The sequence below is a fragment of the Triticum aestivum genome, chromosome 5B (genome assembly GCF_018294505.1).
Source record: "Triticum aestivum cultivar Chinese Spring chromosome 5B, IWGSC CS RefSeq v2.1, whole genome shotgun sequence".
NCBI lineage: Eukaryota > Viridiplantae > Streptophyta > Magnoliopsida > Poales > Poaceae > Triticum > Triticum aestivum.
This window is the reverse complement of record NC_057807.1, coordinates 109,322,375-109,347,405: the sequence shown is the minus strand read 5'-3', so window position 1 is coordinate 109,347,405 and position 25,031 is coordinate 109,322,375. Positions and strand designations below refer to the sequence as shown.

Below are 25,031 nucleotides of genomic sequence, written 5' to 3'. Positions count from 1 at the left end.
CCGGATCGGTTCAGTGCACCATATTCCATGTTACACACAAGAATCTCGCAATGGGGTTAGCTAGGGCGGTTTGTTAAACTAATGTCTAGGACCCATTCATCTGGCGGGCACAAAATGCATAGTAATGCAACACATTTTGCCAAATATGGGTGCTCAAGCATGTACCTGCGTGGAATATACAACAAAAAGGTTTGGCCACGAAACTTAGTCGGTAGAACAGTGACATCTCTTGTTCATGGTGCGCGCATTCATACATGCAACCAGCAACCGGTCCGCAAACGTGCCGGTGCCAAAGGTAAAAAAAGAAGTAATTTGAGCACCCGCTTCCCTATCGTGGCTGCTGAGCGCCGGTAGATGGGAAAGAAACCTGGACAGCATTTGTAACATAGGCATTGAAACGAAACAATGCACCGGGCCGGGCACCAGCTTTTCTTGGACGTGCGATGTGGCATGGTAGACGGTACCACTCTTACGAGCTTTGCACTGTGACTCGCCTCAAACTAACTTTTGGTGCCCATGACTGAAACAGATGGGATCATGGGAGCTTTGTTGGTGGGATTTGTGGGGTCCGAAGACGTGGTCGGCTCTCGCACGATCAAGGGAGTGAGCCAGGCTATGAAGCTACTCCCTCCGTCCGGAAATACTTGTCATTAAAATGGATAAAAAGGGATGTATCTAAACATATTTTAGTTTTTAGATACATCTCTTTTTATTTATTTTGATGACAAGTATTATCGGACGGAGGGAGTACGTGGAAGCCTCCGGAGGACTTGCTTGTGACCGAGGACTTGCTTTTGGAGGGAAAATTATCATCAAAGAGATCTAAGTATGGCCTTTATAGGCTTTCGTACCGCTTTATAGATAAAGCACCGATCAAACCATAGTATATGACATTACAACCAAAAAACAAAGAAAAAATGAGAAAGCTACAAGAAGCTAAATCACAAATAACGGGATCCGAATGCACCAAGAACAAGCTGAACATCGAAGCCCTCAGCGAACCCTAGATTTTGCCATTGATGTAATGAAGCCAAGGAAGCAAACCGCCTAGTAAGCCACGCCCCGTCAATTCTCATGCGGCCAACACTACTGACTGACGATCCTGTTCTGCCTCCGAAGAGGGCCCCCCTGCCCTCTCCTCCCGGATCGAGGGACACTACACCATCGGCAGGCAGGGCGCCTCAATCCTGGGCACGCGTGGGCAAGACCAACGGGTTGCCTGAGATATGACAATAAGCATAGTGACCTCATTGTGAATTCAAACCTCGACATTCTCACCACCTCCGACAAAGAACATGACACCCACCGCAAGCCGCTGAGCGGGAATACTACTGAATATACACTCGCGACCAAGAACCCAAGAACCCACGCCGAAACCTTGACCATCGCCTCCACCGTCCCATAGCAGCACCTTCAGGAAGAAAAGCAACGCCAAAGTGCCATCGCTGGCCAATCTAATATTTTGGGCTTTCACCCAGGACACGGAGGTGGAGGGCACATGATGGATCTCGATGCCACCTACAGGAAGGGGAATGCCCAGGGAGTTACTGACATCATGCCCACCGAAGCAGGACAAGGTATTCCCCCGATGTAGAGCCCCCCTAGCCCCCAACTCCCCCAATCAGCCGCCAGATCAGACCGAAGGAGGTCGCCGGGATTTCGAATCAGCGGGGCAAGGCGAGGAACAAGAGCAGGGACTGTCGGTTTCAGATCATGCCAAGGTGAGATCGAGCTGGAGCCGCAAGAGAGATGGGATCATGGAGGGTGGAGGCGAGAGGTGCAATCGTGGAGGTTGCCGGCGGGATAGGAGCTTGATTGGCCTCAGGGAGTGAGATGTTGGGAGGGGTTGCTCTACAAGTTTAGATATATTTTTACTTGGTTATTCCGGTCAATTGAGGCCTAAAACCAAAAAGTCCTAAGTAAATTCAGTGTTTGAGAAGTAACAATTGAGTTTCTTTATTTTGGTCAATTTTGCTTTCGTCTTGGGTAATTCGGATCAATTTTTTGTCCTTTGTTAATATGCACACCTCTCACTAGGAGAGCTTAGAGTAATTGTCTCTTGATAGGCCCGTTGGTAAGTGGGACGAGGAAGTGTGCACCACCATGTAAAAGGATGACCGAGTAGTAAGAGCATCTCCAGCCGCGCCCCCAGAACGGTCTTCCCAGGCGATTTTTTCGCCCCGGCGCCAAAAAACGGCCCAGTCGCGTCCCCAGGAGCCCGATTTTTGCCGGCCTGGGCCGAAATCAGCACCGGCGGACCCAGACCGAACCCGACGCGCTGGGGGACGCCCGGGGGCGCCGAGGCGAGTGATTTTGGCGCGAAGCATCCGCGGGCCCGCCGAGTCAGCGAGACTGGCGCTTCGTCGCCCTCATCGCCTCGGTTCCCGCGGGAATCAATGCCAAGGCTGCCGCTGCCGGTCAGCCTTGCCTTTGATTCCTCACGGGCGGCGCGCGTCACGAGGCAGCGCAGACGTATTAATTGAACAAAAAGTTGTGTTTATTTTTCTGCTTTTTTGCAAACACGATATATGGTGTGGTGCCGAATTTTTACACATGGTAGAGAACCTAGATTAGTGATCAGCATGCTAGCTACTAGCGCTGCTAGTACCAGGTCGGGTATGATGTGGTGGTAGCTTCGCTTTTCAGTCGATCAACAGGAGCAGGCAGGCTGCGCATGACGTCGTACGCGTCTAGCTAGCCCTGCCAAAGGAAATCACGCCGGCCAGGGAATCAGATCAGTGCTCAGTTACCAAGCTTAGCTGGGATTTTTATTTTTTTCGAGAGCAGCTGGGATATATTTGGTGCTTTGTTTCGGGTGTAAAATTCAAACCGAGACGACCCGAGCCCGACGGCCAGGCCGCCATGTATAGTAGACAAAAGAAGACTGAGTTACACAATCATTGTATATCTATTAAGAGAGTCTCCAATACTCAATACCGACCTTCAAACCATCCGCAACCGTTCAGACCGCATGCGATCCGGTCGTGTTTTGTCATCCAACACTGGTTTGTATCGGTCCGCAGACCGACCCAGATGTGTTTTTTTCCGCCAACCGGAAACAAACTAGGGGTGGGGGGCTTTGCGGGCGTCCGGACCGCTGCCACGCGCGTTTCTGACTACCGTGGCCCACCCAAAAAAACCTCCCTCGCACGCATCCTTCCCCGCCCGAAGCGGTTAGCGCCGCTCCAGAGCACCAGTGCCGCATTCATGCCGGCTCAGAGCGACGCGAGGCGACCTCTCACTAGTGCTCCGGCATTGAAGCGACACGCTGGCCGAGAGCGCCGCCCGCGCCGCTTCTTGGTGCACGCGACTCCTCCGTGTTCAAAACGGTAGTTCGTCGTTCCGCCTACCTACATTAAACATGTGCGGTTGCTGAGGAACCTACATCGGCGGCACCCGTTCGTCCGTTTGCCGCCCACCATTAACCACGCCACCACTTGCCCTATCATCCGACCGCTCTTTAAACTTCAGCCCCCAGCCATAGCCGCACCCATCCTCCTCCGCTCCCTTTCTACACTCAACGCCATGACCTTTTTGAGCTTCAAAACCATTTGGGATAGCCTCTCGTCCGAGCAGAAGGCAGAGATCGCCGTCATTGATGCCGGCAGGCAGGCAGGCCGGTAGGCAGGCCGAGGTCGGCGTTGTGGACGTCCCAATGGAGGATGCGGCCGACGTCGAGCTGGCGCCAGCCTCCTCGCCGGTCCATGCCGGCATCATCATGGGCGAGGCTCGTGCTCACTACACTGAAATGGTGTTGGCCGAGTGGGAGGTCGTATTCCGGCAGGCGCAGCCGACCAGGAGTTCAACCTCTGCCTCCTCGACAAGCATCGGTGCGCGGAGGAGCAACTCACTGCCAGCATGGCCATCGCCCTGAGCGTGGACCTGGCCGAGTAGGATGTGTTGGTCGACTCCTATCGCTCCGCCCGCGACATTCGACACGACCGCTGACGGTACCGCCTTCTGAGATCAATGAGGCGGCGGATGAAGTCCACGGCAGGAACGAGGACAAGGACGGCGTTGCCAGCTCTGCCACATCCGCGCCCCGCCGACATGACCACAAAGCAGCACATCCGCGGGCACCGGTGGCAGCGAAGAAGAGTAGAGCGTGGGAGGTCGCAGGCGCTTGGGTCCGAGGAAGGTCATCGTTCTTTTGCTCCCGCTGAAGCCAAGCTTGACTGGCTCATCATTGTCGGTCGATTAGCTGTTTGCAGGCTGCTAAGGCGGAGTCGAAGCTTCAGTTCCCAGGGCCCATGGCCTGCCGGACATTGGGAACGGGCGCCGGCGGTCATTTAGGCTAGATTTAGAGTCCGGCCTAGTTCAAGTATGTCGAAAGTCATCCGGTTTTATGTAAAAATTATTCAAGTATGAATGAATATCGTCCGGGTTATTCACAGATGCATCAAAAAATGAATTAATTTCATTAAATTTTGACCGAAATGCAACGGGACATATACGGCTAGCTTTGGATGGCCGGCTACTACATCTGTGTCTACGGAGTGGTCTCCTGGTTCGTGGACGGATGTGTTGTCTAGTTTGCAGGTCGGCGTTGTAGATGCCCTAAAATATCTTCTTTTATACTATAGTTTGCATGCATCGCCTCCCCTGCTGATCTATCACTCTATCTACCTTCAAAGTATGATTAGTATAATCCCCGGCCCCTATAGTTATTTAGTACGTATATATATATATATATATATATATATATATATATATATATATACACACACGATACTTATGCATGCAGTCTACGTACGTACGTCCTGCTTAATTAAAAGCTATGCTTGTCAGTCTCTAATCCTCTGAAAACGACGTGGTATCTTTGAAAAAAAGGATGCTTCCTCGGCCAGATAGTCGGTTTCTGCTCCCTGACATGCATCGTACGAACCGCTTATGAATTATGGGAAAGAGCATGCTGGTTTAACATGTGTGTGACGTCTGTGAGCTAGTAGCCGATTGGTTACTACTGGTGTGCATATGTTACCAGTGCAACTTTGGAGCCTGACACGCCTCATATCTCTTCTTTCTCCACCCTTTCTCTCTCTCTCACACACACAGAGTCTCACACCCCCCCGCGCGCGCGCACAGACACACAGAGAGGCAGAAAGCAGTAGCATATATCCCTTCCCCAGACGCGCATCACTATCGTCTCCTCGGCGAAGTAAAGAAAGAAGCAGCAGCGTGTGAGGTGAAGGTCGACGGAAGAAAGAGAGGGAGAGAGCGGCGAGCGCGGCTGAAGGGAGCGCCGGCGGATCTGCGTAGCGACGTGAAGACAGTCAGTACCTTCATCACAGTGTGAGAGCATCTCCAGCCGTTCGGCCCTCCAGGACGCCGAAAAACTGCGGCCTGAGGGCGAGCCGGCGCTAGTTCGGCCCCTGAGGGCGGCCTAGCTTCCAGCCACGCCCCCAGGCGTCCCCCAGCCTTGGCAAATTTAAACGTAGTTCATTCCCGCGCCCAAAATAGACGCCACAATCCGGCGATCAAGCAGTCAGTAGATCGGCGATCGGATGAAAAGTTCGGCGTACAAAAAACAGAGAGGACGGAAGTGCGCATCAGGCGGCGAGGTCGGCCTCCGGCGTCGGCGGAGTCGGCGTGCGCGGGCTTGACGGGGTCTCTGTGCTCGGCGGCGTGGCTTCTGCGCTGCGGGCAGTCTCGGCGGCATCATCGGTCGGGCTTGGCGGTGGCCGCGGCGTGTGCGTGGGCGTGGGCTGCGTCATCGTGGGCGTGGGTGTGGGCTGCGTCGTCGTGGGCGTGGGCGTGGGCGTTGTCATCGAGGGAAACTGGTCCATGATGAGGCCGACATGCGCCCTGTACCACGCCTTGACCGCCTCGTCGGTGCTCTGGAGCATGTCCGCCCTGCCCAGCAGGAAAGCTAGGTCGGTGTTCCTCTTCTTCGCGGCGACGTTGGTCCGGAGTAGGTCGAGCTTGACGGCGCTGGTCGACATCAACGCCGACCACCGCGCCTCGGTCTTCTCTTCACGAAGGACGGCCCGGGCCTGTGCGTCGGCAAGGCAGTGTTGGATGGATTCCTGCACACGAGCGGTGGCCGCGTCAGCGTGTTTCCCCTTCTTGGCACCTTTGTTGCCATCCGGTCGCTCTTCTGACGCGTCCGGAGCTGGCGCGTCCGGCTTGTATGTCTCCTTGGCCTTCTCGAGGTTGTGCCGGACATCCGCCCACTTATCGCACTTGTCAATGCGCTTGTAAACGTGGAGGTACTTGCTACGTCTTGAGCTTGCGTTGGTTTTCCTCGAAGAGGAGAGGGTGATGCAGCAATAGTAGCGTAAGTATTTCCCTCAGTTTTTGAGAACCAAGGTATCAATCCAGTAGGAGGCTCCTCAAAAGTCCCACGCACCTACACAAACAAACTGAGAACTCGCAACTAACGCGATAAAGGGGTTGTCAATCCCTTCACGGCCACTTGCGTAAGTGAGATCTAATAAAGAAAGTATGATAAGATAAATATATTTTTGGTATTTCATAATATAGATGCAAAAAGTAAAGATGCAAATAAATGTAGATTGAAAGCAAATATGATAAGAGATAGACCCGGGGGCCATAGGTTTCATTAGAGGCTTCTCTCAAGATAGCATAAGTGTTACGGTGGGTGAACAAATTACTGTCGAGCAATTGATAGAAAAGCGCATAGTTATGAGATTATGTAGGCATGATCATGTATATAGACATCACGTCCATAACAAGTAGACCGACTCCTGCCTGCATCTACTACTATTACTCCACACATCGACCTACTCCTGCCTGCATCTAGAGTATTAAGTTCATAAGAACAGAGTAACGAATTAAGCAAGATGACATGATGTATAGGGATAAACTCAAGCAATATGATATAAACCCCATCTTGTTATCCTCGATGGCAACAATACAATATGTGCCTTGCAACCCTTTCTGTCACTGGGTAAGGACACCGCAAGATTGAACCCAAAGCTAAGCACTTCTCCTATGGCAAGAAAGATCAATCTAGTAGGCCAAACCAAACTGATAATTCGAAGAGACTTGCAAAGATAACTCAATCATACATAAAAGAATTCAGAGAAGATTCAAATATTATTCATTGATAAACTTGATCATAAACCCACAATTCATCGGATCTCGACAAACACACCGCAAAAAGAGTTTACATCGAATAGATCTCCACAAGAGAGGGGGAGAACATTGTATTGAGATCCAAAAAAAGAGAAGAAGTCATCTAGATAATAACTATGGACCCGTAGGTCTGTGGTAAACTACTCACAACTCATCGGAGGGGCAAGGGTGTTGATGTAGAAGCCCTCCGTGGTCGATTCCCCCTCCGGCAGAGTGCCGACGAAGGCTTCAAGATGAGATCTCGCGGATACAGAAGGTTATGGTGGTGGAAATTGTGTTTCGTGATGCCCCTGGATGTTTTCGGGGTATGTAGGTATATATAGAAGGAAGAAGTACGTCAGTGGCCGCCCGAGGGGCCCACGTGACAGGGGGGCGCACCCTACGGGGGGGGCCTCCTATCTCGTGGGAGCCTCGGCTGCTTCTTGACTTGCACTCCAAGTCCTCTAGATCACGTTCGTTCAAAAATCACGCTCCCGAAGGTTTCATTCCGTTTGGACTCCGTTTGATATTCCTTTTCTTCGAAATACTAAAATAGGCAAAAAAAACAGCAATATGGGTTGGGCCTCCGGTTAGTAGGTTAGTCCAAAAAATGATATAAATGTGTAAAATAAAGCCCATAAACATCCAAAAGGGGTAATATAATAGAATGGAACAATCAAAAATTATAGATACGTTGGAGACGTATCAGTACTTGAACTCGGCGTCGTTGTTGCTCTACCTATACAGGCCGAACATGCGCAGCAACTGCGCGGGGACGAACAAACAGTTGGCGGGCGCACAAGGCAAAGAGAGGCGGGAGACCGGCGTGGCATACCTGATCCTCAATGCTGGCGCCGCTCTCCGGGCGAGCGGCCACCTCCTCGACGATACCATGCCATTTGTTGCATGCCCCCTGGATGCGCCCCCAATGGTTCGCCATCGCCTTCGACCCGCGCTGCATGTAGACGCCTTTGAAGTAGGGGTCGACGAGCTTGCGCTCGTCGAACTCGGCCTTGATGCGCGCCCAGTACGTCTCGATGCTCTGGTTCGCGCCGGTGGTCGGGTCGAGGCAGACGACTTTCCATGCCTCGGCGAGGCATTCCTCCTCTTTGGACGCCCACTTGATGCACGGCTCGGCTGACCTGGCCGTCCGCTTCTTCTTCTTCTTGCGCCTCCTCGCCGGCTCCTCGTCCTCCTCCTCCTCGTCCTCCTGCTCCTCCTGCTCCTCGTCGCCGTAGACGTAGCCGAGCTCGCCGTCCATGCCGCCGCTGAAATCCACCGTCTCATCCGCGGTGAACCCGGGAGACGCGGCGACCGCGACCGAACCTTCCGCGACGATGTCGTCCATGTCGGCCTCGGTCTCGTCGGTGTCGCCGAGGTGCGAGAAGGGCAGTGCGCAACGGCGGAGAGGGGGCGTCGGGGAGGACGCGTACGTAGGCGGCGAGTAGTTGTATGGAGGGTACTGCACGCGCGGTGAAGGCGGGCGAGGGCGTGCGCTGGGCCGGGTGTCCATGGGGGAACGTGGCGTTTGGGTTGAACCCACCATGCACATCCCCGTCGGTGTAGCCTAGCGATCCCCATGGCTGCGGCGTCGGAGACCCGACGCCTTGCTGGCCCCAGGGCGCGTACTGCGCGTGGTTGCCGGGTGGATTCATCATCCCCGCGCGCGTCGCCTCGGCCTCGGCCTGGTCCGCGGAAGCGGCAGCGGAAGCGGCAGCCGCGCGTGCCCGTTGTCACGGGCCTTCTTGGCGAGGACCCTGTTCCGCCGGTCGGCGGTGACGGCCTCCCGCCGCTGTACTTCTACCCTCCAATCAGTGTTTGTCATGCCCGGCGGCTTGGACGGCGGCGCCCTCGGCTTCCTCTGCTTCGGCTGGGCGATGGAGGAAGCGGTCACGGTTGCCGCGGCGCGGGGGACGACGTACTTCTTCGGTGCCATGGCGGCCGGCTGGGAGGCGAGCGGGAGAGAGAATGGCGGGACGAAGGAGAAAATGGGAGGGAACTGGGGAAAAGCGGAAAGAAACGGCGGGAAGAGGAGCTCGACTCGCCGACAGGGCGGACGCATGCACCCTTTTCGCTTGTGCCGGCACCACAGGCGCCCCCAGGGCGCCGGGTTCTGCCTGGGTCCGCCGGCACTAGATTCGGCCCGAGCCAGCGAAAACGGGCTTTTGGGGGGCGACTGGGCCGTTTCTTCGGCGCCAGCGCGGCAAAAACACCTGGGGAGGGCCTGTTGGGGGCGCGGCTGGAGATGGTTTGAGGTAGCTTAGCTTCGATCGAATCTCCATCCCTATTCCTTCAAACAGGTGGTAGTTTCTTTTGTCGTTCTTGGCTTTCGTGCTCCTCTCACTGGGGTTTCTTTCCGTACGTTTTGCTGTTCATCCCTCGCTGCACTGCATATTCTTTCGGCCTTTTGTGACTTCGCCGGCGCAAGTTTCTTCGGGTTTGCTTCACTCTCGATGGTTCCCTGCGCAAGTTGAACGTCGTGTGTGCTCTCCTAGTATCATATGGATGGATGGTTGCATCATGCATGGTGGCGATCGGCTTGCCACTTTTTTGTTTGAGATCTTATTTTTATTTGCACTTGATCTGTGCCCTGCTGCCTCCAGGAACTTTTCTTGATGAGCAGAACTTGTACTACCAAGACAGTACACGGTGGTCTACTACTGCTAGTGCAGGCTGGCCGGCTTGCCTCTTTTTTACGTTCCACTTCTTTTTTTTTCAAGATTTTTGCTTGCCACTTTCGATCTTTAGGATTTTTCTTTACTTGACATTTGATCTATACCTTGCTGCATCTAAGATTTTTTTTCTTGATGAGCAGGGCTGTACACGTACGGCGGGTTCAAAAACTTGCACCAAGTTAGTACACGGTGGTGTGCTACTTGTACCACTAGTGCAGGCCGGCCTGCTCTTCGCAAACAGGTCGCCAGAACGTAATTATGTTTATTCTTTGTATATTTTATTGTCAAAAAGAAATACATCAACCTAACCCGTGAAGAAAATAAAATGGACAAATCTTTCCTGCATCCTCCTCTTCTTCATATTTGCACGTAGTATACATATGTTGTGCTCATATGTAGCAGTGTGAACAGGGGTTTATCAGGCATGCATGCACTTGAGTGCTCGTATGTAGCTAGGCTGTTGGTTGCTTTTGATCTTACTAGATTTAGAAAGAATAAAAATTAGTGCAGTTTGAGATTGTTTGTGAACAGGGAACAAGAGGTCGCTTGTTTGTAGTAGTAGTAGTACTCAAACGTGCATTAATTAATTATTAATGGGTAATTTTTATCTTTTGACGAGTAATTTAGACCAACATGCATGTTTAAGGTGTGACACTAGTGCAAATCTAGCTATAACTTTGTATTTCTTTATTCCACTCCACCAGCATGATCACTACACTACATACGTACGTAGCTAGCTAGCCATGCATGAGGGTATACGTACGTGCATACATGCAGCCATGGAGGTAGCAAGCATCGCCATCGCTCGTTCAAGGATGCATGCACATGCATCGTTGTGTGTTGCAGATATACTGTGCACACAGAGGTTACTTTTTCCAAATGATGGCAAATGGAACACTGGTCGGTGGGTTTAGCAGGCATGTGTGTGTGTGTGTGTGTGTGTGTGTGTGTGTGTGTGTGTGACGCACCTCTGTGAACCAGTACTAGTGTGCAATGCGACTCCTTTCTCTCTCTAAATCTAGTAAGATCAAATGCACTGGTACGATATTATTCTACCATTCATTTTTGTTTTGGTTCTTTTTTTTTGGCGGGGGATTTTTGTTTTGGTTCAACCGAGATGACTTCATGAGGTGAATTTTCTCTGAGCAGTGACGTTTAGCTTTCTTGCACCCACTTCTGCTTATAGTTGTGCAGGAATTATCTTTATGTTTTCGGGCACATAGTGAGCTTGAACTTAGTGCCTTTTTTCCTTATATGTTAAACTGAGCATGATGCAGATTTTATGATCGAGTGGTATACATGTGTTTTTTTACTTGCCGACTTTTTTGTTCTGGGGATTTTTAACTTACCACTTGATTTGTACCTTGCTGCGTGTAAGTTTTTTTTATGCTCAACCAAGTTTTTCTATACCTTTGCTGCCTCTAAGATTTTTTTTTCCTGATGAACAGGGCTGTACGTAGGCGGGTTCAAAAACTTGCACCAAGTTAGTACTTAGGACACGGTGGTGTGCTACTGTACTGCTAGTGCATGCCGGCCGGCTCTTCGCAAACAGGTCGCCAGAACGTAATTATTTTCATTCGTTGTACTCCCTCCGTCTCATAACGAAGGCGTTTATTTACTCTGGTGTAGTATGAAAAAAAGTCCTACATTATGAAATGAAGAAAGTATATTTTATTGTCAAAAAAAAAACATCAACCCAACCGACTTGAAGAAAATAAAATGGACAACCTTTCCTACATGCATCCTCCTCCTCTTTATATTTGCATGTATAATCTTTTTAGCACGTGTATCTTAAACTTATGTGCTTTTATTTGCGAAAAAAAGGTGCTTGTAGGCTATCCTTTTGATCATCCGCTGTGGGGGCGGGGCCGTTGTTGTAAAAAAAAAAACCTCCCCGCTGTAGTAATTTCCTTAACTAAATTTTTTGTCTAGCCATTTATGCCCACTAGGACAGAAATTAACATATGCAAATAATTAGGGATGCTGCTACTATACTTTGCAATGAAAAGTTCTAGCTGTGATTTGTTTTGCCAATAGTCAGAGAATCTCTGTAGTTTCTTCTACTGCTAGCTGTTTCTATGGGTACCGCTAGCTTTACTTCGCACCCTCCGTCCGGAAATACTTATCACTGAAATGGATGTATCTAAATGTATTTTAGTTTATTTCTAGATATATTCATTTTCATCCATTTTGATGACAAGTAATTCCGGACTAAGGGAGTACTACTTTTTAACTTGCCGATTTTATGTGTGGCTTGTGTATTGCAGTTAGACCAGAAAATTATTATCTTTCAGCATGAATGTTCAGCTACTAACGGTAGCTAAGTACGCCCTTTAGGATGATCCTCTTAATTAGTTACAAATGTATGCTTAGAGTATGTTACTCCTTCATAAGAGATATCTCTGCTGTAACTAAATTTTGCGGGAGCGTATTTCGGAGCACATTTGCAGAGCTAGTCTATATATCTAAAGTGAAATGGTTAAGTTTAATAAGAAGGTGCATTCAGAATTTCTCCAAAGAAATGTATTCGGAAATTCTCAAATAAAAGTGTATTTGGAATGTCTATCAAAATATTCCCAAATTGTGTATTTATTTACTTGCAAATAGTGCTGAGACTAACATTCACCATGATGTTCCTTTTATCCGATTGAATTCTCATGGCTGTAAATGCAAGCGATGGATTGTCGAATTGTTCTGTAGAATTGTCCTCGTAACCAGAAAATGTTTACATTGTTTGATAGGTCCTGTAGAATTGTTCTGTTAGACATGCATGCATGGATGTTGCTCTCCTTCATTATCTTGAAATTAATTCCCATTTACCACAATAATTTTTCTTGTGATGCAAGTTAATCCAACATTCAGGAAGACATTGGTATTTTTTATAAGAGTATACTACTTAATTATTTTGATTTTATGGTATATGGTTCCATCTTACGGTTTCCTTTATATGTATATCGTACAAACTTTATGGTCGGGAAACCTAATCACTACAAAAATTCCTTCAACATGTCCACAGGGGCTCCATAATCCATATACAATCGAGTTTTTAGTTTAACCTAAGTGACTTCAAGAAAATAAATGTGCGAATTTTCTACGTCCAGTAAAATTTACAAGCTTTCTTAGGTCCTCTTTCAGTTTGACAAAATAGGGTTGCACCCTGCCACTTTATATTTACCTGCCACTCCATGTGTACTAATTACTGACCATTATACTTATTTTTTGAGTAGGCAACCAGCATGTTAATCTTCAGAACTGATAATTAACCATCTAGGTTCTTTCAAAAATAAAACTTTAACCACCTAGCTCGATGTAAGCAATGCTTTTGGTGATGATCGGGTACAAATTATGCAAAACAGAACAGAAACGAACAAGTGCATGCAAATCATTAGGAAATGCTGCTAATATTCTATGAAACAAAAAGTTGGTGAGCTGCAATCAGTTTTCAGGCGATCTCTGAATTTTGTTCTACTGCTATCATTTTTGTGTGCAGGATATATCACAAGGAAGAGCATCCACGAACAATTCCATGGCAACCGGCATTCTGGAGGTATACACAATTATTACTATACAGCACATTGATGAGTTTTATCACCCAAAGATGTGGTTGCTTCTAGATTCTGTCTAAATTGTGCAAGTCAATTTTAATATAGGTTATACGAGAGAATTGCAAAACATGTGTCGAAGCCATCAGAAGTCACATGGCGAAAGAAACCGACGTGAAGTTTACTGTTACTGTGGAAGGCAAGGAGGTAACAGTTCCTGTGACTCCAAAGAAAAATTATACACCATCTGGTATGTATGTAATAGAAGTTATAGATGGCAAGAAGAGTCTGCAACTGGTCGGCACAAAATTTCAAGCATGGTTTAGGGGCATTGTGAACAATAGTGGGGATCGTTTTGAGGTTGATGACAAAGAGTCGAAGATAATGAGGAAGTCTGATGCCCTCCACACTACTGGCATGTACCCTAAGCTGCTGTCATGTCAGCTTGCAAATTTCAAGGTGGGATATCATCGGTTGAAGTCTGCCTTCCACACCCTGGCAACCTATGGAGAAAGACCGCTGAGCAAGGACCTCGTCAAAGAGAATGACTCCATTGGGTTATTCATGTGATGTTGTTTGAAGGTCCCAGGTTCATTCCCATCTACGAGATCAACTATGATGCTCTGCTTCACCTGGATAAGGAGAATACTGTTGGGCCAGACAACAGTAAACTGCTAATTAGGAACTGGGGTGATTTGAGCAAGGGTTTTTATCGACACGTGAAAGGAAAAATGAGTTTTACCCTAGACGGAAATACACCAGAATGGAATGGAATGGCTGTCAGGAAAGCTGCTACCACCTTAAGAATCATGTCCAGAACGGAATGGGAGAAGTGGGTAGAGGAGTACGCGAGTGGCCAGAGCAGCAGCAGTAGCAACAGCAGCAGCAGGTGTTAGGCTCCTTCATTAAGAGTGAAAAGTAATGTCTACTATTCGTCATTCCCTGGCTCTATATACTATAGTACATACTGTAGTATTGTACTCCACATTTGCATTATATTTGTAGATATATACATATATAGTACTCCATATTCGCATTGGTATATGTATTTGTATTCCATCAGCAAACCACCCATACTTGGTCAGATATATATTGTACTCCGCTTTCTTCTGGCCCTGGTACATGTATATTCATGTGAGATCTCATCTAACAAGCATAGTGCCAGTTTCTAAACAAAAATAAGACATCCATACTTCTGCCTAGTCATGGTTACTTATAGTTGTCAACTCCACAGGAAATGGGAGATCTGATGTGTTGAACTTATAAAATTACGTTTAAGAAATGTAGTAGACCTTAGTTTCTCTCACTTATCAGTTTTAAAGAATATATCACATTTAACAGAGTATAAGACACTATACTAGTAGCAAATAGTTTTGCAACGCAGCAACAAATCCCTTTTGTGCTTACACTAGAATAGAAGTTCTTTTCTTACCGGAACATAGAAGCTCCGTTCTAAGCATATCGGATGCGCCATTCTTCATCGACCATACTCCAAGTCACTTTCACTGAAATCGTAGTGAATTTATCAAACTTCACCTTTTCAACCACTGTTCCACGATAGCATGCACCAAATCTGCCTGTCCAGGTATAACAGGGCAGCTTCTGATCAAGACCACAGCCGTCTTGAGGCGACCTCTGACAAAGACCCTCTTTGGAAGACCCTTCAACGCAAACATCAAGGTAGCTATCTATCAAAACCCCCACAACAGAACTGAATCTACCACCGGCTTTTGAACGTCCACGAAATAGGCGGATAATATCCCCGAAGCCACTCGTCTTGGCATACAGATTCAGAATAAGGCCACATGCAGGAGCGTAAACTATCTCAACATCAATCTTTGCTTGAACTGCGCTGTTCAGTACGGCAAACTTCAGGTCCAATCCACACTTCTCTCCATAAAGACGCTGGGTTTCAACAAATGATGGTCTGAACATATTGCTCAACTTAGTACATCCTTCAATTAGAAGCTCCTCTTTTGGCCCCTCGTCAGGTTGGTCTTCAATCCGTATGCAAAGTTTGAATTCGAACAACACATGGTCTGTCATATTGATGCCTCGAGCAGGGCTTCCCAGTGATAAACGTGCAGTACCCTGCCAATTAGGATCAACGGTTAGCTAAATTACATGTGTATGGAAATGAAAGAAAAATGATCTCTATAAAACCGATGATGAGATTTTCATTTTACCATTAGACTGCAGATTATTAATTTTGTCACCAAGAACATCCGAGACAATTAAACTGAGATGCCCCCTATTCAACCTATGGCCTCACCAAGGGTGCAAGGGGGTGTACCAACCTTGACGGTGATGGCATTCTGAATGGTCTAAGGATAACTCGCCAAAAACATTCTAAATGGGATCACCCTTTTCTATTCTCTCTTTATATTATTTTTCGCAAAATGTGCTGGCCCGCTTTGCTATTATAGAGATCCCGGTCACTAACCGTAACCCTAAAGGAACATTCACGAGCATACCCTCAATGGCATGTAGCCCCATGCCTTGACGAAGTTGGCAGGGTCCGCTTTACCAGGCCGATCTGGTCTATCTTGTGCCTTAGCAAAGTTGGTAGGGCTGGCTTCGTCTGGTTGATGCATGTGTTGTGCCCTGGCAAAGTTGGTGAGTTCGGCCTTGCCAACTTGATGTTTCCTATCTACCTTGGCAAAAGTTGCATGCTCAACTTCGTTGTGCCGATCCCCTGCCTCTATGGACTCCGTGGCCTTCCCACGCTATCCTTGGAGCATCTCTAGCCAAACCTTCAAAAGTGTTCAACTCAAAATATTACCTTTTGAGGAGTTAAGCCACACCTAGCAGAACCCTCAGCCGGTTTAACTCCTCAAATGAAAAATTAGGCAGCTTGTCAGTCTTCTCAACAAAAATACCTCTCGTGCGGCTCCTCCATATCACTCGACACTCTCCACCCCAGTGTTGTCTCCGCCGATTTCCTTTCCCCCGCTAGCCACCACACTCGCTCCTCTTGGGCCAAGTTAGATTAGCTTGCCGCTGGCGCTGCAGCCAGAACCACCCCATATCTTCACCGCTGCCTTAACAGCCACTCTCGTGGACGAAAAAGGCCACCACCGAGCTCGGTTTTGTCCAAATCAGAACCGGCGGACGACCAAGATGTCGTAGAGCACCCGAGGATGAGTTAGGAGGCTCGAAATCGCGACCACACTGGTGAAATTCCAAAAACCGGAGTTCGGCCACGACATTACTTTGCACCCAATCGGAATAGAGCAAAAGGCCATGCCAAGCTTATGAAGGATTACTTTGCACCCAATTCAACCTATCCAGAGAAGCATTTTCGCTGGCGATTTCGGATGCACTAAAGTCCCTTCCTCAGCATTGCAAAAGTTGTTGAGGAGAACAATCCATGGTTTACACATACGTAAAATGCATCGGGAGAGATACGTGCATGCCCATTGATGATGTTCATCGTGGTTGTTCGAGTGCTTGACTATGGTCGGCTTTACTAGGCCGATCTGGTCTATCTTGTGCCTTAGCAAAGTTGGTAGGTCTGGCTTCGTCTGGTTGATGCATGTGTTGTGCCCTGGCGAAGTTGGTGAGTTTGGCCTTGCCAAGTTGATGTTTCCTATCTACCTTGGCAAAAGTTGCATTGATAGGAGCTGGGATCCTACCAGGTCTAGCTCGTAGGTTGTAGGGGTGGAAGGGGGCTTGGCGTGGAGGAAGACGAGGTCGCCGGCGCTGGGGTGCCGTTGCGAGAGAGGGAGAGGGCGCAGGAGGCGGCGGCTAGGGTTAGGTCTCCCGGCTCCCTTCAGGAAGCCGAGCAAATATGATTGCTCCTGCTTAACTTCAAACGAGTCCTTACATGAGTTTATATAATCTCCAAATACGATAACTGGCCTAAGCCCCTAATAACGATAAGATAACTGGGCCAGGCCCCTAACTGCCCGAGCTGTAGTATATGCCGGTCATAACATCTCTCCCCGCCTGCACAAACAGCTCGTCCTCGAGCTGGAAGGCGGGGAAGCGCTTGCGGAACTCCTCGAGGTGATCAACGGGCACCAAACACCTCCGCGTCAGCTGGGGCGGGCAGGTCGCCGAGCCCGGTGGCGGCGGCGTCCTCCTCAATGTAGTCTGCAGCCTCTAGGTAGAAGAGTCGCGCGCAGACGTGGTCGGGCACGTAGGGCTCGTCGCAGTTGAATAGGGATGTAAACCGGGTCCCATTTAATCCCGTTTAAAGTCCACTTATGATATGATAGTTCAAAAAGGTTTTTTGTTTGTTTGAGTAAAATGAACTATCAAGCTAGCAAAAACTAACTAAACGGGATTGCGGATGCCATTTATTTGCCACTTACATCCTTGCAGTTGAAGCAGAACCCTTGGCGGCGACGCTCGAGTTGCTCGGCCGGGGTGAACCGGCGGAACGGGCGCGTCGCGGTTGCGGCGAGGGGCGCCGCGGAAGCCTGAGCAGGCCGACCATGCGCGGGAACTTCCAGCCAGGGTGGCGGCTCAGCAGCCCGGGGCGGTGACGCCTGCTGGATGGCCACCGCGCGACGCTCGAACGCGCGGGCGTAGTACATGGCCATCTGGAGGTCCTGTGGCCCGCGCATCTCCATGTCCACGCGGATGTGGTCCGGTAGGCCGCCGACGAAGAGCTCAGCGCGCTGACGAGCCGAAACGCCGGGGGCATGGCACACCAGTGCCTGGAAGCGGTCGGCGAAGTCTTGCACTGTGGTGAGGAACGAAAGGCGCCCAAGCTCCACCAGACGGCTCCCGCGTATAGGCGGACCAAAGCGCAAGTGGCACAGATCGCGGAAACTCTCTATGGTGGCATGCCGCCCTCGTCCTGCTCGAGGGCGTAATACCATGTCTGGGCGGCGCCTCGTAGATGATAGGAGGTGATCCAGGTGCGGTCGGACGCGAGCGTGCGCTGCCCCCTGAAAAATTGGTCGCATTGATTGAGCCAATTCAGGGAGTCGACGGTGCCGTTGTAGGTTGCGGACTCCAGCTTGGAGAATCTCGGTGGTGGCTGGGCGTGGACGACGGGCGGTATGTGTCATCCGCGCGGAACAGCGAGGGCGACGGCGCCGAGTGTGAGGGCTGCAGAGTACCGCCATGGAAAAGGGGCCTGTCCACACCATCGTAGGGACCCGCAGCACCCGAGGACCCGCCGAACTGCATGGTCGGGGGCGGCGCCGGCGGTGACATCACGTGCGGCTGTCCTGAGGCCATCGTATAGACCAGCTCGATGGACCCGGCGAGCCAGGCCGATAGCGGAGATGGCGACGGGGAGAAACGGACCTGGTGGATGGGCACCACGGGCGCCGTCGACGGAAAGACCGACCCCGAGATCGCCGGTGGCGGCGGCGGCGGCTGCTGCTGCGGCCACGACATGATGGATGCGACGGAGGTCGCTAGTGGTGACGGCTTCCATGGGAGCTGCTACGGCCCTGTGATGGTGGTGACGGGGGCGGGCGGCTGCAGCCCATAGTGCCCCGCGAGGAAGGTGCAGATGCCATGGACCGCCTGAGTCAGGTCCCGGAGCGCCGCCGTCATCTCCTCCGGGGTGAGCACGGCGGGGGCAGGGGCGGGCGCAGGTGGCGTCCAGGCGGCAGAGGAGACCGGCCCGGTCATGGACGGCGTGCTGGTCGTGGTGGTCATCAGCGACGAGGATGCGATCGGCAGCGGGAGGGAGGGGATGGGCGGTGGCGCGGACATGATCGAGCCTGAGACACCTGGTACCAGATTGATAGGAGCTGGGATCCTACCAGGTCTAGCTCGTAGGTTGTAGGGGTGGAAGGGGGGCTTGGCGTGGAAGAAGACGAGGTTGTGTAGGGGTGGAAGGGGGCTTGGCGTGGAGGAAGACGAGGTCGCCGGCGCTGGGGCGCCGTCAAGAGAGAGAGAGAGGGCGCAGGAGGCGGCGGCTAGGGTTAGGTCTCCCGGCTCCCTTCAGGAAGCCGAGCAAATATGATTGCTTCTGCTTAACTTCAAACGAGTCCTTGCATGAGTTTATATAATCTCCAAATATGATAACTGGGCTAAGCCCCTAATAACGATAAGATAACTAGGCCAGGCCCCTAACTGCCTGAGCTGTAGTATATGCCAGCCATAACATGCATGCTCAACTTCGCTTGCCGGTCCCATGCCTTTGTGGACTCCGTGGCCTTCCCACGCTATCCTTAGAGCATCTTGGTTTTGTCCAAATCAGAACTAGCGGACGACCGAGATGCTGTAGAGCACCCGAGGATGAGTTAGGAGGCTCAAAATCACGACCACACTCATGAAATTCCAAAAACTGGAGTTCGGCCACGTCATTACTTTGCACCCAATCGGAATAGAGCAAAAAGCCATGCCAAGCTTATGAAGGGTTACTTTGCACCCAATTCAACCTATCCAGAGAAATATTTTCGCCGGTGATTTTGGATGCACCGAAGTCTCTTCCTCAGCGTTGCAAATTTTTTTGAGGAGCACGATCCATGGTTTACACATACGAGAAATGCATCAGAGAGATACGTGCAAGCCCTTTGATGAAGTGTGGCGTGGCTGTTCGAGTGCTTGACTATGGGTGTTTGCAGACGCCATTGATAACTATGTTCGCATTGGGGAAGATTCAATCCTAGAGGCCGTTCGAAGATACACACAAGTCGTCATTATCTATGGACCGGAGTACTTGAGCGCACCCAATGATGAAGACAACACACAAGTCGTCATTGATATCTATGGACCGGAGTACTTGAGGGCACCCAATGACGAAGACACAACACACAATTCGTCATTGATATCTATGGACCGGAGTACTTGAGGGCACCCAATGATGAAGACATGGAGACTCTTGGGTTGAGTGAAGAGCAGAGACTCTTGGATTGAGTGAAGAACGAGGATTGCCAAGGATGCTTGGATTAATTGATTGCATGCATTGCACATGGAAGAATGGTCCTACGGGATGGAGAGGTCGGTACGAAGGGCACTCCAAAGATCCAACCATCATTCTTGAGGCAGTTGCGTCGGAGGATCTATGGATTTGACATTCTTTTTTTGGCTTGCATGGCTCTCATAATGACATGAATGTGCTTTCTAGATCAGCATTGTACGCAAGGCTTGTTGCCAGAGATAGAGAACTGTTACAAACAAAGAAGAAACTAATAAATTTAGGTAAGAAATAAGATAAAATAAACCATATTTGATACCGGAATATTCAGTTTGGTAACCTGCTACTAATTCTTCCTCCGCTTCTGGTAAATCCAAGGATAATCTGCTCCTCCTTGCAATTATGTTATCAATGGCCGTCAATACGTGATGGGCTACTACCTTGTAGATGTCATCTATCCTCCATGGGCCACATTTGGTGAAGACAATCTAGTGTCCTAAAGGCAACAAGATATCCCACTATGCAATGCGTCAAGAGTCCAAAAGAAAGGATGTTGAGAAAGCTTTCGGTGTGCTTCAAAAGCGCTTTGCCATTATTCGTGGCTCTGCCGAGTATTGGAAGCCAGAGGTTCTATGGAAAATAATGACAAGTTGCATCATCTTGCACAACATGATCATTGAGGATGAGAGAGGCATGCCAAAGAACTTTCGGTACATCTCCAATGGGGATCCTGTCGAGCTGGAACACAATACAACTATCTGACCTCCACACCCTCATCTCCTTTGCCAAGGCCTATGAACAACGACATTTTACTCCAACATCACCACACGAGCTTTTTTGGGCCTATAAGGCCCTTGTGCCACTCCGATTCTCTTGGGCTGAATGCAGCCAAAATACCTTCCCCGCCAGCACCGCTAGCACTTTTTCTATTGTTGACCACTCCATGGCCAACCCCGCGATGGCAGGTTCAATGCCTCACCCCTGAGTTGGCAGAACGTCGTTCTCAGGGCCTTTGCTTCAACTGCGATGAGATTTATGTTCATGGTCATTGGTGCGCTCGGCTCTTCTTCATCGAGGCTAACGACTACGACCACCACAACTAGTTGCACCCAGGGTCCTTGGGAGGCAATTGACAACCAGCAACTTGCAAACAAGCTGTTTTTTAAGGAAGGGAGAAATGTCATATTGAGTTCAAGCTCCAGCCAATTTATCCGAAAGTCTGAACTGATGGAGAGAGGCAGTCAATATATTTTAACACTCCCCTCCACATCTAGGTTGCTTTATCCCTTAGCGTGGGATCGATTTAGGCCACAAATATCATTATTTTCAACACTATGTTAGCAGGGTCAAACTCGAGACCTCTTGTTCGGACTTCTGGATGAATTGGCTAAAGCATGAGTTCGATAGTTATGTGGGCCGACACATATATCAGACATGGAGTATTATCCCTTAATTAGAGTTCAAGTTGATTAAGCAACTTTGTTAGGAAAGAGTCTAGTAGTTTAGAGACTATTAGAGTTTGACTATATTTACCGGCTTGTTGGTCAAGTCTTGTCTATTATATAAAGTGGCTGACCCCTATATCAATAAGGCGGAGAAGAATATTGTCATTTACTTTTATCTAATTTTCAATAACTAGGGTATGTCTGTAGTAGATTCTCCCAAGGTAAGATTAAATTGTTATTATTCAACCTATGGAATTTGCCTTGCTCTTTCTACATATCAAAGCATAAAAGAGGTTTGAGTAGATTGTAAAATGCCTTTGTTTTTCCTTTGAAACTCAAACCAAATGTGAAAAATCCTTCATTTTCCTATGTGTCCTTCATTTGAACCAAATGGATGAATAGTGTCACCAAATGAAAATTTCCTATTCTATGCTTTCCCCTACTTTTCCTATGAATAAGGAATAACAACAACAACAAATCCTTTCAGTCACAAGCAAGTTGGGGTAGGCTAGAGTTGAAACCCATAAGATATCAAAACCAAGTCATGGTTCAGCTGGCAGGTGGACAGTTAGCTTCCCTGCACCCCTGTCCATGGCTCAATCTTTGGTGATATTCCAGTCCTTCATATCTCTTTTTACGGACTCCTCCCTTGTCAAGTTTGGTCTACCCCGACCTGTCTTAAGATTATTAACATGCCTTAACTGTATGCTACGCACTCGCATTTTTTGGAGGCCTGCGTTGTATATGCCCAAACCATCTCAGACAATGTTGTACATGATCATCATTCCGGACCCAACCCTTTCTTGTGTAACCACATATCCATCTCAACATGTGCATCTCTGCTACAGCTAGCTATTGGACATGTCGCCTTTTAGTTGGCCAACATTCAACGCCATATAACATCGTAAATCGAATCGCCATCCTACAGAACCTGCCTTTTAGCTTTTGTGGCACTCTCATCACAAAAAATGCCAGAAGGTTGACGTCACTTCATCCATCCAACTTTGACTCGATGGCTCACATCTTCATCAATATCACCATCCTTCTGCAGCATTGACCCCAAATATCGAAAGGTGTCCTCCTGATGATGAAGGACACCTTCACATCTTCATCGATATCACCATCCTTCTGCAGCATTGACCCCAAATATCGAAAGGTGTCATTTTGAGGTACCACCTGCGGACCTGCCCATCAAGGCTAACTTCCTCCTCCTCCTCACGCCTAGTAGCACTCAAACCGCACCTCATGTGAATTCAGGTTGGGCGTTGGCCCTCTAACAACTAAGTTTGTTGCAGCATGGATTATGCAAGGAAATAAACTAATTCCAGGGCCCTGTTAAGATGATCATCCCAAACTTACAAAAACAATGCCTATCTGGAGCTTTGACAATTGACATGATGCAGGTATCTTATATAATGAAAAAAAGGTCCGAGCACAAAGTTGCAAGTCTGTAAACCAAATTACCATTTTCCGATTCACAGCCACAGCTTCATAATTATCAATCTCGCGCTTGTAGACATAGTTGCGCAGGGGTTTGATCCGATCCCGTGCTGCGAAAAAACCAAATATTTTGGCAGGTCCAGGCTGGGTATGGTGATAGCCAGCGATTTTAAGGTCAAAGAACTGCACCAAGACCATTGTAGATCGATCACAGCTATTTGAGCAATCATTGATCCCAACATTGTTAACAGTGACTGCATATTCAATAGATGAACCGTGAGATTATACTGAGATAGTTGGGGTAAAAAAAAGATACTACGTAATGAGTGAAAGAGGATAATATGATGTATGGCAGCGCGGCAACAGAAAGTAGTAGATTATTTAACAACACAAACATACTTTCAGACTCGTCATGGAGTTCATACTCTTCACAAAACCAATCCCTCTCTTTATCAACAAGGGGGTCATTGTATGCGCGGAAAAGAGAGAGTGGCGCAGGGCCCCGACGACAAAAATCAGGATTCGCATAGATTGTATAAGTCTGTTCACCACGGTCGTAGCTAACCCTTGGAAAATCGTCAACCGTAAAAGGTCGATTTGTCCCTACATGCAAAATCATCGAAACAGTGAAATCAAGTAAGAACTTTGTCTAGGATGTGGACTTGCAACATCCATACATCCCATACTGACATGGAAGCTAAATGTACAAGGTTAAAAATCCCTAGATGAATCACTACAGAAAGCATTGCAGAGAAACCAACTGCGATTGACTAGGCTACACTCAGTATACCTGAAAAAACATCCACATTCATATTAAGGGTGTGTGCCCAATATCATCAACAAGTTAAGCACGGACCTCATGTTCAAAAACACGATTTTATTTTCGATTATAAGGCAAGTCTATATAACTAATTCAGCAAGATGTTATTATTGTTTCTGAAAAAAAATATCTCTTTGCTGTATGTTAAATCAGGAGCAATGATCTATAACTAAGCAAAGCCAATTGCATGTTGACATACATGCTTAAAAGCGCCAAGAAACACAAATCAAGTGAAATAAAGATTACGGGGTTTTTCTTACATTCCTCTTCCTCGTCACTGCCGCTGTCGCCGAATGTCCATCCGGCGTGGTCCTCGTCCGCCGTGATGGACATGGCTGAATCCCCACAGTCGCTCGGAGAAGTTGAGGGGGAAGGAGGCATCTTCTTGCTGTGGAAGACTGGGCGGAGTAAAGGGTTACTGCCGGTTCACCTCGGCCCCCGTCGATCTCCGCGCCCACACTGCCCACGCCGACGCAATTTCGTCGACGCCGCCTAGGCTTTAGAGGAAGAGAAGAGGGCGGTGGTTGGTAGGTAGCATTTGGGTTTATTTTTAGGGTAGGAGTATGAATTACTGACAGGTAGGTGGGTTACGGAAATGTAAAAAGTGAAAGAAAAAAAAACGAACCGGCAAATAAATTATAATCTGCCGTCAGCGAGATTAGAGCAACTCCGGCCCGCAAAATAACCGCCAAGGTGCGGGTCAGGGCGGGAAAACCCGCCCGATCAGACTCCGCATCTCGCCCCGGCCCGCAAATATTTTTACGAGGCGCGGCAAAACTTCTTCCCCGACCTCTAGTTTCACGGGCTAGGAGGCCGACACGAGCTCAGCCTCTATCCCCGGCGAGATTTGGCGGGAGGGACATTTTCCCGTGCCCTTTCCCGCTCCCCCACCCTCCGCACCATTGCCCCGCCGCCGCACGCTTCGGTGCATCCTCCGCGGCCGTCCCTCGCCGCCATGGACGACTCCCAGCTGCCCCCCGTCACCGTCGAGGTCGCGCACGCCCCTTCCCCTCGGGCAGATCTCGTCGCCGGCCATGTTGGCCCCACCGTCGCTCAAGCTAGCGTTGCGCCTGCCTGCAAACGGCAGGGCAATGTGATCGTGCAGGGCGGGAATCCGGCAGCCTCCCACCGCCAAGGCTCGCGCTCCCGGGGCCAACGCTGTTGCGCGATCTCGCCCGGCGGCGGAGAAGGTGACCAAGGCCG

The 25,031-nt window shown here is 49.3% G+C and overlaps 1 protein-coding gene across 2 annotated transcripts; it reads right to left on the bottom strand.

The window, feature by feature from the left end:
• Positions 1-13,992: 13,992 nt before the first annotated feature.
• Positions 13,993-24,365, bottom strand: LOC123115791 (uncharacterized). Of its 2 annotated transcripts, XM_044536881.1 has the most exons (5): positions 24,089-24,365; positions 23,408-23,611; positions 23,033-23,262; positions 14,727-15,385; positions 13,993-14,409 (listed from the first exon to the last, which is right to left on the bottom strand). In XM_044536881.1, exons 1-4 carry the CDS (start codon positions 24,207-24,209, stop codon positions 14,747-14,749), a joined length of 1,194 nt encoding a protein of 397 aa, XP_044392816.1. In that variant the 5' UTR covers positions 24,210-24,365; the 3' UTR covers positions 13,993-14,409; positions 14,727-14,746. The 2 variants fall into 2 exon arrangements, with proteins under 2 accessions (XP_044392816.1, XP_044392817.1); XM_044536882.1 differs by lacking the exon at positions 13,993-14,409 and having other exon boundaries at positions 14,577-15,385.
• Positions 24,366-25,031: the final 666 nt, after the last annotated feature.

Excerpts from the sequence above, each read along its gene's own strand:
- LOC123115791 (XM_044536881.1), bottom strand. The coding sequence starts at position 24,209 with ATGCCTCCTTCCCCCTCAACTTCTCCGAGCGACTGTGGGGATTCAGCC. Across the intron at positions 23,612-24,088 it reads CAGTGACGAGGAAGAGGAAT|GGACAAATCGACCTTTTACG; the intron begins GTAAGAAAAACC and ends TTTTGCATGTAG. Across the intron at positions 23,263-23,407 it reads ACTCCATGACGAGTCTGAAA|TCACTGTTAACAATGTTGGG; the intron begins GTATGTTTGTGT and ends TTGAATATGCAG.